At 33.7% G+C, this 14,183-nt stretch overlaps 2 protein-coding genes across 2 annotated transcripts in view; both read right to left on the bottom strand.

Annotated features, from left to right (window-relative positions):
* Positions 1-14,183, bottom strand: part of LOC134851470 (clathrin heavy chain 1-like) — a 519,829-nt gene that overhangs the window by 410,161 nt on the left and 95,485 nt on the right. The gene's annotated exons all lie outside the window — the stretch shown is intronic.
* LOC134851472 (eukaryotic translation initiation factor 2-alpha kinase 3-like) overlaps positions 10,935-14,183 on the bottom strand; it is a 98,730-nt gene continuing 95,481 nt past the window's right edge. Inside the window, exon 4 of the mRNA XM_063867577.1 lies at positions 10,935-13,529. Coding sequence (XP_063723647.1) covers positions 11,078-13,529 — 2,452 coding nt within the window. The 3' untranslated portion in view covers positions 10,935-11,077. The remainder of the gene's footprint in view (positions 13,530-14,183) is intronic.

The raw sequence follows: 14,183 nt of genomic DNA, 5'->3' as shown, positions 1-14,183 counted from the left end.
TTTTAAATCTTTGATTCTGCAAATATTTTAATTATTAAATTATTCGGTTTAATGTTTTGATAATAACTAACACTTCGATTTTCTGAACTCTTTCTTGTACTTCATAGAAATTAAGGAGCTGTTTCACCATTTGATGCGTGAATTAAGTGACCTAGCTTTTTGCTCTTTATAGTTTCAAAGCCCCGGTTGCCAGTACTGATGGTTCTTAAATATCAAAACCACTATCTTAACTACTTAATATAGTGGTGTAGTCTCTACTCTGGCTATTTTGCAAGCTGCCCTGTATTTAAATGATACTTTTGAGGGTTTTGGTTGAACTAGATCCTTCGAAAACGTCAATTCTTTTCTGGCTTGGTGCCGGCGGGAGCATCAACGGAAGATCTTTGCCTCGGCAGTTTTTTTCGTAAATTGCCCCACCTTCGCGAATGTAACGTGACGAGAGCAGCTCATTTGTCGCCATAATTTGGTCTGGATCTCTATTTAGCGCAACTTTTTGCATTAAATCAGGTTGGATAACAAAATGCGTTAAAAAATAAAAATGCAATAATAATTCCTAGGTACGAATTATGTATATGGTTGAGCGTAATTAGTCATTTATAAATTAAAATTTTACGCAGGGGAGCGTACGAGGGAATGTAAACATACCATTTTCATCGGATCATTTAGAGGCAACTAATTACGAAATGAAAAGAACTTCTTGCTTCTAAAGCTAGCTGTAAACTGTGCTATAGATGTATTAATTTCTATCTGTAGAAGTAGTTGTGGGACAGTTTAGTATAAACTGGACAACAGATTGTCAAACCAACGTTATGTATAGTATAATAACGTTCAATTTTCAATCGTTGTAGATTAACAGCAAAATAACTTTCGAGCGTAGTAGTATATTAATCAATCTGTGCTACGTAATTGTTACGCAAAGACATCAAGACGACACGGCATTAAATTGACAAATGTGATTTAAAACATGCAAGTCGAGCTGTTCAAGTTACATCGAATTGTTTCTCAGAAATACAGTTTGAGAATTTTTGTGTAGCGTCGTCTTAAATTTCTACCAAAAGCTGTTTTCGTCTTAACAGCCATCATATTTTTGCCGGACACCCATTCGAGCGTAGTTGTATGACAATTTTTCAGCCTAATAGAATAATCGCAACGGACTTTTTATACAAGATCTGAAACTCTTTATTTCTTCCATATGTTGATTCTCATATCTGAAATTCTCTATTTCAGATCTTGATGAGAATTTGAAAATTTTAGATCTGAAATTTGAATCTGAAATATAAATTTTTAGATATGAGAAATCCTGTGTTAAAATTTAATATATGCATTTCGAGCTCACAATTTAACTTTCCTTTTTGCTGATTCTGCAATTCGAAATTATATTTAGATTAATCAGCTGTAAAAATCTTTCAAACAATTATGGAACCAGTTCTTAACTAGAATTTATAATTAGTTATAAATATAATTCTCTAATTCTATAAAATAATCTTAACTAACCAATCATATTCCATACCTAACAATTACACTAATTTGTAAGTGCTCAAACTACTTGTAGTTTCAGCACCAGAGCAATTTGAAATAAACTCAGAATACAGTTGTTCTCCTTCTGGAAACTAATACGCATAAACCAGTATACACTAGATCTATTGAGACTAGGAGATATTAGAGTAAGATTAAGATCGGTATTAGACTAAGAAGTTGCAGGAATCTATCAGGCCGAAAATAAGATAGCGTGACGAGCAGACGGTGTACCTTATCTGAAATTACTCCATGAGTACAGTCAATAGAACATAACTGATCTGGTGCGACCAAAAGTCTCGAACAAGACCTTAACTAACTTAAATTTGGAAACAAAAGATTTTAGAATTAGACAATTGCAAAATTGCAAAAATGTTACATGAAATAGACAATTTATTAGAAACGTCTCTCCGCTCAATAGATCACCGCCAATTTTTCAAACAAAACGAGAAACACCAGGTATTGCGATAAGATCAAGAACAAGGCACGGTCTACGATTAGGAAATCTACCGATTCATTTCATGATAATACGACGGAAAACAGAACAAACCTATGTATTTAAGAATCCTTTCCGCAGTTACCTTAGATTTTCATTTACTGACATAAAATTTGAAATCCTTCGGTAACCTTAATGGTGCTAAACCTAATATTCATACAAAAACGACTGATAAAACCAACACAAGTCGTTCCCTCCAAAAAATCTTCAGTTAATCTTCAATAAATAATTTATTGAATAAAAATACAAAAATTAGTTTAAACAAAAATCATTGTTAGTTGTAATAATCTGTTACATCAATTTTTCATCCCAGCTTTAACACCTAAAAAAAGCAAATTACACAAAACCTACGTCATTCAAACTTTAATCTTAAAACTTAAAATTTTACATCAAATCGTATCAAGGCTTATCGTTGTTTTATCTTAAATTATCTTAATTTAAATAACAGATCATCAAGGCTTTCCTTGTACCTTTGTCTTTAAAATAAAATTTCCTTAATTTCAGATCATCAAGGCTTTCCTTGAACCAAACGGAACAATTTTGTTCTCCCCCACATTTTTAAACTGTCTAACGACCTCAAACGTCGATTCTTTACCCATCCCTTACCAACGACTCAGGACTAATAAAAAATTTTGAAAGAACTGACCACTTTAATCAAGATGAATAGTGAAGAACTTCGGTTACTCATCCTTCACTTGATCCCCTTCCTCTTAGATGACCCAGGCTAAAACACTTAAACTTAGTAAGTCATAAAATAGTACCTAACGATCTACTCGCGTTCTAATTATACCTCAACCTTGTGGATTGATTTACTATTCTCCAACCCTCGACCACAAATCAGAACCCCTAAGAAAGATTAAGTAAGTCTACTTTAAATTAGAACTTAGCCACGAGAAAGTAAAAAATCATTCTCACGAATCAATATACTACTATCTCTCCAAACCGTCAAACCACGACAACCTATGCCCCAAGATAAGATAAAAACTCAAAAGGCGTAAGGACTAATCAAAACGAAAAATACGACCTTTTAATCACACCACACGAGAAACAATAGGATATATTAGATCAAAACGACGAACACAAAAAAAAACAACCCTAAGAAAACAAAAACAAATTATCAGAAAACGATTTTCAAAACGAAGAAACGCAGTCTCAGAATCAGACACAAACACAATACAGGAACTTCAAGATTTAAAAGATTCCATAAGCAAAAACAACCCGATTGACAATCAAATATATTTTCCCGACTCAGAAGCCACAACATCATCATCAATGAAAGGAAAACGCAAAATAAAAAAGTCATATATTAGCAAACCAATACGCCTATATAATTGGAATCAACCAGTAAGACATATTGAATGTTACACACTAACAGTCTTACAATATAAAACATGATCGAATACAACAAAAATTTCACCGATAAGTCGATACTACCATTTTTTATAAAACCGCAAAATGATACCTCCCGAGGACAAATACAATTTTGTCATACCTTAATTGTAAATTTGTTCGAAAAAGGAATTAGCCCATGTAAACAAGGATTTCTTGAAGTACAAATAAAACGACAAATCCTTGATCATTACCTAAAAGATATATGTAAGATCACATCACATTATGGTATATTCACAATCGAATTTGCATCACCAAAACTAAATCACAAAAAACACCAAATACAAACAGACGATATAGATACAGAGTTCTCAAAAGTTTTTAAAGACTATATAAAAAATAAACAACACCAAAATTCACAAAGAGCAAATTCCATATTCACAAACGATGTATTCTCAATTATTTAAAGCTATCTATCCATACTAGAATTGAGAAAACCACAAGGTGACTCACCAACTCACGCATCCCGACATACAGCTGTAAGACAAGAAATAAGTATTTTCTCAAAATTTTTAAATACAATCCGTGAAAATCCCACTAATAACGCTATATCACAAAATGTTAAACATGATGTTAAACATGTTTCACAAGGTGACTCACCAACTCACGCATCCCGACATACAGCTGTAAGACAAGAAATAAGTATTTTCCCATTTTTTTTAAATACAATCCGTGAAAATCCCACTAATAACGATATATCGCAAAATGTTAAACATGATCTATCAAAGATACTAGCATGGTTTATACTTGATTATTTTGTCCATAATCTTGATCTTATATCACTAGCAAGAAAAAATTTTCAAGTACAAAATTCAGACGATGAGACTATATTGGCAGATGAAACATATTATGTTTGGGACCCTGGATGGTCTCATCCATCATTTATTAATATACCAACTGACATCTCAAGTCAAATAATTACCACAGTCTCCATCAATAGAGATTTTGTTAGAATAACCCCACTTAATATTGATGCAACACCTATAAACTATAACTCATTATTCACCGATAGAGAAGGAAATAATAGTTTAAACTCTACATTTATCATCAAGAAAATTTAAACGGAACAAGAAATCTTACACAACAAGATAATCAAACTCCATCAAATTTTGTAAATGAAAAAAAAATGGAACAATACCAACAACAACACAAAGCATTTCTCCTATTCACCCTACACTTACGACTCAAAAAAAAAAACGCAGCATTTCCACAAACAACTATACATTCGACAGTGAAACAAGCTTCTCAATCAGTATGTTTTAACGATCAACCACAAGCTACACTAGACCGTAGCTAAAACTATCCATTTCTTCAACAAAACAAAAACATAACAAACAAACATCAAATTAGGAATCAACCACATTACTCAGAAGATGAAGAATTATCACAATCAACAACGATTTAATTCAAATCCTCATCACAAAAACTGGATCATCGATCAACCAGAAGTTTTCTATCAACCAGATCTTTTCGAACCATATACAGGAAACGAACAAAGGCAAACAAGACATCACCCAACGTCATATAATAATAATTTTTAATCACAAAACACAGTGAAAACACAAAATTACTAACCAACTCAAATGAAAAATGAAATCCCACTACTAAATTATCTACAGCAACACGAAATTAGAAAGACTCAACTAACAAACTTTTCTCAAATACCACAGAATCATTACAAATGAGTATGAATCCATACCTTTTGGGTGGATCCTCAATATCTTCAAAAAAGCCACTAATGGTATTCACGGGAACAGATCCCGAATACTCAGTAGAGTTTTTATTCAAGGCATTCACAGCAAATTTGATTTTAAATATAGGACCTGAACTAGTGAAAACAACACTTCATCAAAATTGGATCCATAGACGCACAGCTCTTATCCAAACCACACTTGATGGCGCAGCCCAAAAATGGTTTTCAGTTTCACCTATAGATATTAAGTCAGATTGGAAAAAGTTCACACAAGAATTTTCAAAAATGTTCGACTCAGAAAGAACCAAACAACATCAAAGAGTCTTATGCAATGAAAGTCGTAGAATCCCGAACGAAACAATTAAACAACTTGCAGTAAGAACTGAAACACTAGTAAGAAAAACTTATTCCCTTAATACGTTTGATTATAAGAACATAAAAATGACAGAAGTATTGATGATGACTCTGACACCTCAATTACCGAAAACAGCAATAAAAAACAGCATCACATCCATCTTCAATTGGAGAACCCGATATAGACTTCAGAAAACTAGTAGATAAACTAGAACAAGCCGAAACCCTTATGAAACTAGAAGAAACAGAAAAATTTAAATTACAGTATATAAATAACATTCAAACCACTACTTCACGAATAAATAATTTTCATGACTCTCGCACTGAACTAGCTGAAAAAATCACTCAAATATTAAATATCTACGAGAAAAATCCAAACTTTAAAGGCAAACCATCATTCAAAAAATGGTGTAACTATTGCCGTAGATACGGACACAGCATTGCTGAATGTAGACAAAAGCAACAAGAAAATCAGAACAAACCACAAAAACATAGAGAACCAAATAAATCATTTTACCAATTCATGAAAAAAGACCAAAATCTACCAAACAAAAACATTTACAAAAACAATAGTTCAGGCAAACCACTTCCTGATAACTATAATGCCTCTAGACAACAATCACGCTACAGATATAACTATCGCGGAAGATCTCCAGATCAAAAAAATTTGATCTCCAGATCAAAGTTTCTCACAAAACAGATTTAGTCGATCAAACAGTCAAAACAATCAATATAGAAAAAATTATTCAAGATCAAACTCAAGAAGAAGCAAATACTCAAATTATAACAGGAATCGTTCAAACTCAAACCCCCGAAACAAAATTTTTCAGATGATCGTTCTAGAATCTCCTCATACAATAGAAAAAGAAACTATTCAAACAATAGGAATAGACAATATCAAAATAACAGATCACCAAAATATTCAAATATTAAATCAAACATCATTAATTATCACAAAAGATCACGTGACAATTCTCAAAATAGAAATTCGTATATTCAAAATGGACAAAGAAATTTTTCTCAATCACCGCACAGAAATAATACACAATATCAAAATTCAAAACAAAACTATAGAAGTAGTACACCTAAACATCAAAGACAAATTAACCAAGTACAATCAACTGAAGAAACTCAATCAAACCCTCCCGGTATTGATAACACAGAAACCACAGAGTTACACCTAAATCACGTAACTTGCGAACCCACAAACGAAGAGAGCGAAACAGAAAATACGCTTTCAATAAACATGCTTCAGATTGAAAACGAATACGAAGCACCAATATAATCGAATTATTACCAAAACAATACTAACTACTTCCAAAACCCTGATAATATTCAAGAAATAACAGACTCTACTTAACAAGAGTTTGAAGGAAGCTCAAGCACAAACAATATATATCAGAAAATATCAAATAAAATACAATTACCCAAAGAAAAATTTGGACAATCCCACTTCTTTTAAAGAGTGAAAACTTTCAATCACCAGACCTCGAAACTGAATTTTTAATAGACTCAGGAGCAGAATCAAATGTAATAAACATTCCCACATAGAATGAAATACAAACCCTTCACCCAAAATTAATACCCTCTAAAACCTCAACCAAATTAGCTCCAGCACGAGGATCAAAAGTTTAACTGATTTTGGAAAAGTCCAACTATTCCTTGTTCTCACTCGAACATCGGAACAGAATAAACTTTTAACCAAACCTTTTCAACAAAAAATTCACATCACAGATATAAAACACAATAACGTTGGAATGCAATTTATCACTAAATAGATTCCCACTATTAATATTTTAAATAGCAAAATACACAAAAGACAAATACACAAAAAACTCATCACTTACAGCCTTCCAAAGACTAAATAAACAACCGCCATCTTTCTTCAAATTCTACCCTACATATAACCAAGAACGAAAACACCTGAAATCACTAGCAGGAGATGTATATAACTTTTCAGTGAGCCAACTCCATCAATATAACATGAAACAGAATAAACAACGACTTTATATGTCAGACCTTGAATCAAGCCAATTTACAAAAATTTCCGAGAAACAGTCTCATCCATCAAATACACGAAAACTACAAATTCAGATATAGTTTCATTCCATGTATACAAAAATTCCCCATACAAAATAACATTACCTCTAGGACTTCTGGGTTATTGCGAAACAAATGCAACAATTTCTCCCACATTAGAAGTAGCAAATAGAGTAAATAAAAAATTGAAATTACTAGATATATGCCAATCAACACTTCTTAATGAAGAATTATCAATTAATAATATAATAAGTGATAAGAAACGGAACACAGACTATTTTACAAAAACACCTTATTTTAAACCAACATTTCAGATATCAAAATACACCACTGAACAACAAAAATTCCTCGCAATGTTCAATTTTCAACATTCTCAAATTACACAAAAATAATTTGAACGACTAGCCGAATTACTACTAAAATACCCAGTGGCTTCCGCCACATCTAAATTTGATGTTGGAAAAGTAAATTCACCACTACATCTGCCTCTGAAACCTGAGCTAATTTTCAAAAAGCAACGAGCAAGTAAAGTCCCAATTCACTTGCAAGATAAAGTTAATAGATTACTAGATATACTAGAACAAGATGAAATTATTTCCCCAGTAATTAAAGAAGAACAACCAAAAGGAAACACAGTCATAAATCCCGTTATAATTTTAGCTAAAGGAGAATCAGTAAAAATCGTTCTACACGCAAGTTATCTCAATTCACTCATAGATGAATCTAAATGTAATTGGCCTATAGAACCAATTCAAATAATTCTCCCAAAGATAAACGTTTTAGTCGAGTAAAGTTAGTTAATGGAGTTTGTTTTTGTAATTTTTGTGAATCAAAACTTTCAAACATTTTTTCAAAATTAAAAAAATTTCTACTAAATTTGAATTTTTTCTTTCGTTTTCCCATTCATTTCTCTACAAAAATTGTTTTTCAATTAGTCTATTTTTATGACTGCCGAATATGTCCCGAGTTCTAGAGAAAACCGTTTTTGTGTTTTTTAAGAAAATGGTGAGAACATTCTGCGCTACTTGCGTTTGAGACTGCAGGTGACGTTTGAGACTGCAAGTTAAAGAATGCCTGGCATTTGAGACTATTGATTAAAAAAAACAAGCTGTTTCTATTTGATGATGTGACGTCTGAGACTCCTGATGATCTGGCGCGCTGTTGGCATTTGAGAATAGATTGAGTGATACTGATGATAGTCGAAACTGCTAATAATCAGATTCGATGCTCTCATAGATAGAAAAATAGAGCGATAGATAGATACATCGATAGATGAATAATAGATGAATTGATATATAGATACAGATGGACAAATAGATATAGATGAATTTAGAGAAAACGAAAACAGGATTAAAACAAATGTTTTTCTTTTAACTTAGAATTCTAGAAAAATAAAACCATGTTTGAAAGTTCATTTTCTATTTTTTGCACCATTCGAAATTTTGTTGAAAGACAACTTAAAACACATAGGCGCAGTTACACTTCGCATACACAAGCAAAAATCTGACAAATAACGCTTTTGAAAAACTGAATGAGTAAAATTTTGCGTCCACAATATTTTTTAAGTGACGCACGCCCCTTATGACGCATTGCAGTGCAGTACCAGTCAATTTGAAAAAAAATTACTAACTAACATACCTCAATTTATAGAGCAGTCTATGGAGCAGTAAATGGAGAAATGTAAATGTAACAAAAATACATTGAACTTTTTTTTAATTTGAGATTTTTTGTGAAAATCATCCCCCCACACGCCATTTTAAGTACAAACTGATAAACTTCGATCCTAATAAAAAAAATCAATTATGTCAAATAAGCTTCCTTCAACCAATTTGGAACAATTTCTATGACGGATTAAATCTCCGCTTACGCGTTATTAGCGCGAAATATATCGCGCGTTAATTGTCCCAAATTGGCCAAAATGTCCTTTTTTAAACCCCCATTTCCAAATTTGAGCTCAGGACAAAAATATTTTTTGAATGATATAAAAAAATCCCGTCAAAAATGGCTAATAAAAAGTCGAAATTTGTCTGAAGAAAAAAACCACCCCGAGCACAAATATTCCGTTACGAAAGTCGGAACAATAATAGTGTGTTAAAATCTTTATCATTGGCTATTACTTGGGTCATATTAATACCTGGTTATTGATCAAAATTAACACTTTCAAAATGAACACAATTTATCGCAAAATTTGCGTCGCAACAATATTTGCGACTTAGGTTGGAAAAAAAGATAGTTCATACTATAAATCAAGCATTGCTTGTGTAAAAATTAAGATAGAATTTTGAGCATGATTAACTAACTTTCCTGGGAAAAAAACCGAAAAAAAATCAACATGATTTCAATACATTATGAAGATGCAGGTTTTTTCAAGTTTCTGACCAGCATCGTTAAATTATTTCGTCGAGTATTGAAGTTTCGCTACGTTAAGTAGAGAGTCTAGCAATCCTAATTATTGTAGAATCAAGGTTAAGATCTTCCTGCCACTATTTGATTTAATTAAAACTGCTTACTCCGGTTTGAAATAATCCATTCTGGTTGACTGAAACTTAAAATTACACTTAAACACTAAGGGAGAGGATGTTAACTTGGTTCCAGTTAAGAGCTTGCAAGGACTCTGCGTTTTTCGAAGTGATTAGGGTTTAGCTATCAACTTTTTTTAGCTCGAGGTTGTATGCGTATCTAACAGTCCACATCAGGATTCAAATTTCAACAAAAAATCTTCAATATTTTGTACTATTTTCCAGCATATAGCTTTTGGTTTAAAAAAAACGCTACTTTTTTTAAATGTTAATGCGCATGTTTTCGGTTTTTATTAAATTCTGGTTTAATATTCTATGGAGAATGGATAACAAATGAAACCAACAGCACATCGCCATCTAAATGTCCACGTCAACTGACACTTGAAATTCAAATGCAGTCCTTTCAAGTCTCAACTTACCACATTTCATTGGTGGCGAAAAAACTATACAAACGCATATTAATAAGTGAAAATTAATAACAACAAATGAATCATTTAACTGATTTTGTTAATACCATAAGCTCACTGCTTTCCACATGCTCGCCCAACATCAAATATTTAGCGCAGAACTTTCCAGATAAAACCCAGAGTTGAATTTTAAAAAATTTTAAACTTAAAGGCTGATTAATACCCAAAAATTTTCCTTTTAGGATTTTCTAATGATCGACGGCGATGGAAAATTAATCGAGAGTAAACTATCAATTTGATACATTAACATAATTTGTACAGAATTTATTGTGAAATAATTCAATTAAAGGCTGTTTTTTAAGCATACATATCGAAAAACTGTTGATTCAAATTCACCAGTGCTCGGGAACCATATGTGCATACACGGCGCTTCTTCCCAAACATGTTCGCAAATTTGAAGAAAAAAAATATGTCCGGCTATATTTATGACCGCCGAAAACTTTAGCTCATAGGATTTTCATGTTTGCATCAAAAAATTTGCAGTTATTTAAGAAAAGAATGATAACCTTGGTTGACAAAATTTGGTTGAAAATCCGCGCCCGAGTTACCAAAAAACTACAAAACCCTTGTGAAAATGAAGACAAATCACATTGCAGAGTTCATGTCATAAGTGTGCTGATGACGAGTTAGTCTCCATATTACTAGACGACCTTGATTTCGACCTGGATAATTTTTCCAGTCTTGCTGCTGGAGTAGGCTCCTTGTAGGAATTCAATATTCGATCCTGGGCAAGTTCTTCAGCTGAAGGTCTGTTCGCAGGGTCAACACTCAGCATTCGTTTCATCAACTCGATATCATCTTCAGTGTAAATAGCAGCCACATCTTTTAACTCGTAACTCGGAAATTTCAAACTTCGAGCATCTTTCAGCTTAACAATTCGTTCGGATTCGGTCGCAAAAGGTTGAAGCAGTTCAAATAATATTAAACCCAGAGCATAAATATCCACTTTGTTATCGTATGATCGACCCTTGCGTTGTTCTGGACTCATGTATATTTTTGTGCCAACTTTACTGGTGTGTTTTAATGAAGTTCCGCTGCTGCTGTTTGATTTCTGAATTGTGCTCAAATCATGAGAGGACGAGTTTCGCAGCTGCAGAAAATCCTGACTGGAATTATTGTCATTGTCTGACCATTCTAAACAGCCAGTTACGAGCCCAAAATCACCAACTTTAACCAAAGCTTCCTTTTCGGAGAAAAATATATTAGATGGTTTCAGATCCCGATGAAACTGTCCCGCAGTATGTACATAATTAACAGCCTGAACGATTTGGTGAAAAATATGAAGACTAATATTTCGATCTCGCTCCATTTCGTCCATAAGCCAATCTTTGAGAGTATTTGGTCGACAAAGTTCCATTTGAATGTACAAATACGACCTAAGAGAATCTTTCCGTAAATTCTTTGTTGTCTCAGAATCTACGTTTTCACTCATTTTTGACTCACTTTGCTTCGAAACTTCTTCAAGATTAACACTTTCTCCATTCATTTCTTGAAGTTTTCGCTGTTTCAGTTGTTGTTCCAAAGGATTTGAAGCTTCGAATTTGATCAAATCGTCATCGGAGGTTTCTATGTAAGATATCATGTATTTCTGGTTAGTATTACTAGTTTCGTCATCTTCATCACCTCTGCTTCCGACAGACGTTATACTGCGCAACTGTTTATGATTAGATTCCGCTCCATTTTGCATCAGCAAATTACTGATCGAAACTGGGTCATACGAATTGACAACACGAGGAAACGACGTGCTTTCAGTTACCGAATCCGAGTTTAAACAGGCCAAAATATCGTCTGAATCCCTGCTTTGCGTTTCTTCCCACGAATTGTAATACCTCACTATATGCGTGTGATTTAGTCTAGACAAAGCTCTCACTTCTCGGCGCATTTTGTCAGCAGATTCGATATTTCTCGGCAGTTCTATTCTCTTTATTGCGTATCTTTGAAGATCCAATTTATGTTTTGCCACATATACTTGTCCAAAACCACCTTTCCCCAACTTTTCTGTAAAAATGAAGTACTCATTAAAACCTGAAGCCAATTTCGAAACATTTCCATTACTTTCTGTAGAATAAAGACGTTCAACAGACTGGTTGGAATCGTTTTTTGCGCCTTCTAATGGACATTTTTGACCTCTAAGGTGATCGTATATTCGAATGATAATGTTGAACAGAATAGCTAATGTAACTGTAATAGCCGCAATTTGTTTCCAGTAATATGAAAGCGAAACGGGAACAAAAGCTAGAATGGTTTCTGTGTTTGGCAAGTAACTGTCTTCGTAGAAATTAACCAACCTATCCCCGTGGTCGTGTGTGATTTGTTGACGCGTTTTATAGTCAAAGTAACTAGGTCTGTCCAAAACAAAATAAAACCCCACCGATGATTCATAATCTTTAAGTTGCTTCTGCTGATGAATGGAGAACCCTGCATCATATGGGTATGATATTTCATGATTTATTGGCATCAGCGCTGTTGAAAACTCTTCCACTGAAGATTGGTCCAATAATAAAACACTGTTCTTTTGGTTGAGATAGGGTGTTCTAGATGGTGACGTGGCTATGTAAGGCACCCAAGAATGCTTTGACTGTGCATAAAGCATGTTATGGTTGAAGCTAAGATTTGGCGTGTGAGTCGTTGGAATATCGATTGGCGAGTGAAACACTTGAACATACCACATATTATTGAACGACCCCAGATACATCGACGGACGCTTCTTAAAGGATTCCGGGTCCTCCGATTTGGTATTAGGATTCAAGTCCGGCACCAATGATGGATCCGAGAGATCCAGTTTGACTAGAGATCTGCAATGGTACTTCCAAGCGCCCGCGATAGGACTCTTCAGGTGTCGAGTCCACGTCACTTCTCCGTTGATATCATCGAATCCAAACAAAGCGCCTTCGGGAGTCATGATTTTGATCGTCAGTAGTTCCTCAGTGCATTCAGGCACGGAGCTTTGGAATGCTCGGAAGAATGAGTCTATTGGCGGGAGAGGGGCGACATTCCCTAGGAACCCTGAATTAGTTCTCTCTGCTGCGTTGTATTGCACATCCACGTCGGTCACACTGAAAGGAAGAATATGTCAAAGCTCAATTTATTGTAGATATATGCTATGACATCAACGAATTTAGGATTTAGAAAAACATGGAAGCAAAGCAGCCTTTTCCAAGACACCAAAAGATAACTTTTTCGTTACAGGAAAAAAAGTCCTACTCCTACTTACAGAGACTTATTACACGCAAGTCAGCACAATCAATACATAACAAATTAGCAAGAAATACTTTCACAGATGGTTTGAAAAAAAAAACGCCAGACACTTTAAAACAGAAAATATAAAACGGGGTTTACATTTAAATTATTTATTGCGAAAACAGGTGGAGTCTGGAAGTGGAACCACGGCGTTAGGGGTCCTAGCCGGTTTAAGACTTTTTCATGAAGAAGAAACGGAGGAAAATCAACACGATCTTTATAAATAAGTATATTGACGATAAATCACTATTCCATAAGATAAGCAGAAGCCTTTTATGGCGAATAATCACTTTGAGCAAAAAAAAAAACAGAAAACAAGACTGCTCATATCATTCGAGTTACTATCTCGGCAAATATAAAACAACGGGCAGTTTAATTAGATTCGTTTCAGATTGATCAGAAAGTCAACTTAATATAGTGGCTGCAATGTTGAGCAAAATATTTTAATGACATTGATCTGATTAAAAAAA

This window comes from Symsagittifera roscoffensis, chromosome 7 (assembly GCF_963678635.1).
Source record: "Symsagittifera roscoffensis chromosome 7, txSymRosc1.1, whole genome shotgun sequence".
Taxonomy (NCBI): Eukaryota; Metazoa; Xenacoelomorpha; order Acoela; family Convolutidae; genus Symsagittifera; species Symsagittifera roscoffensis.
This window is presented reverse-complemented; position numbering and strand designations above follow the sequence as displayed.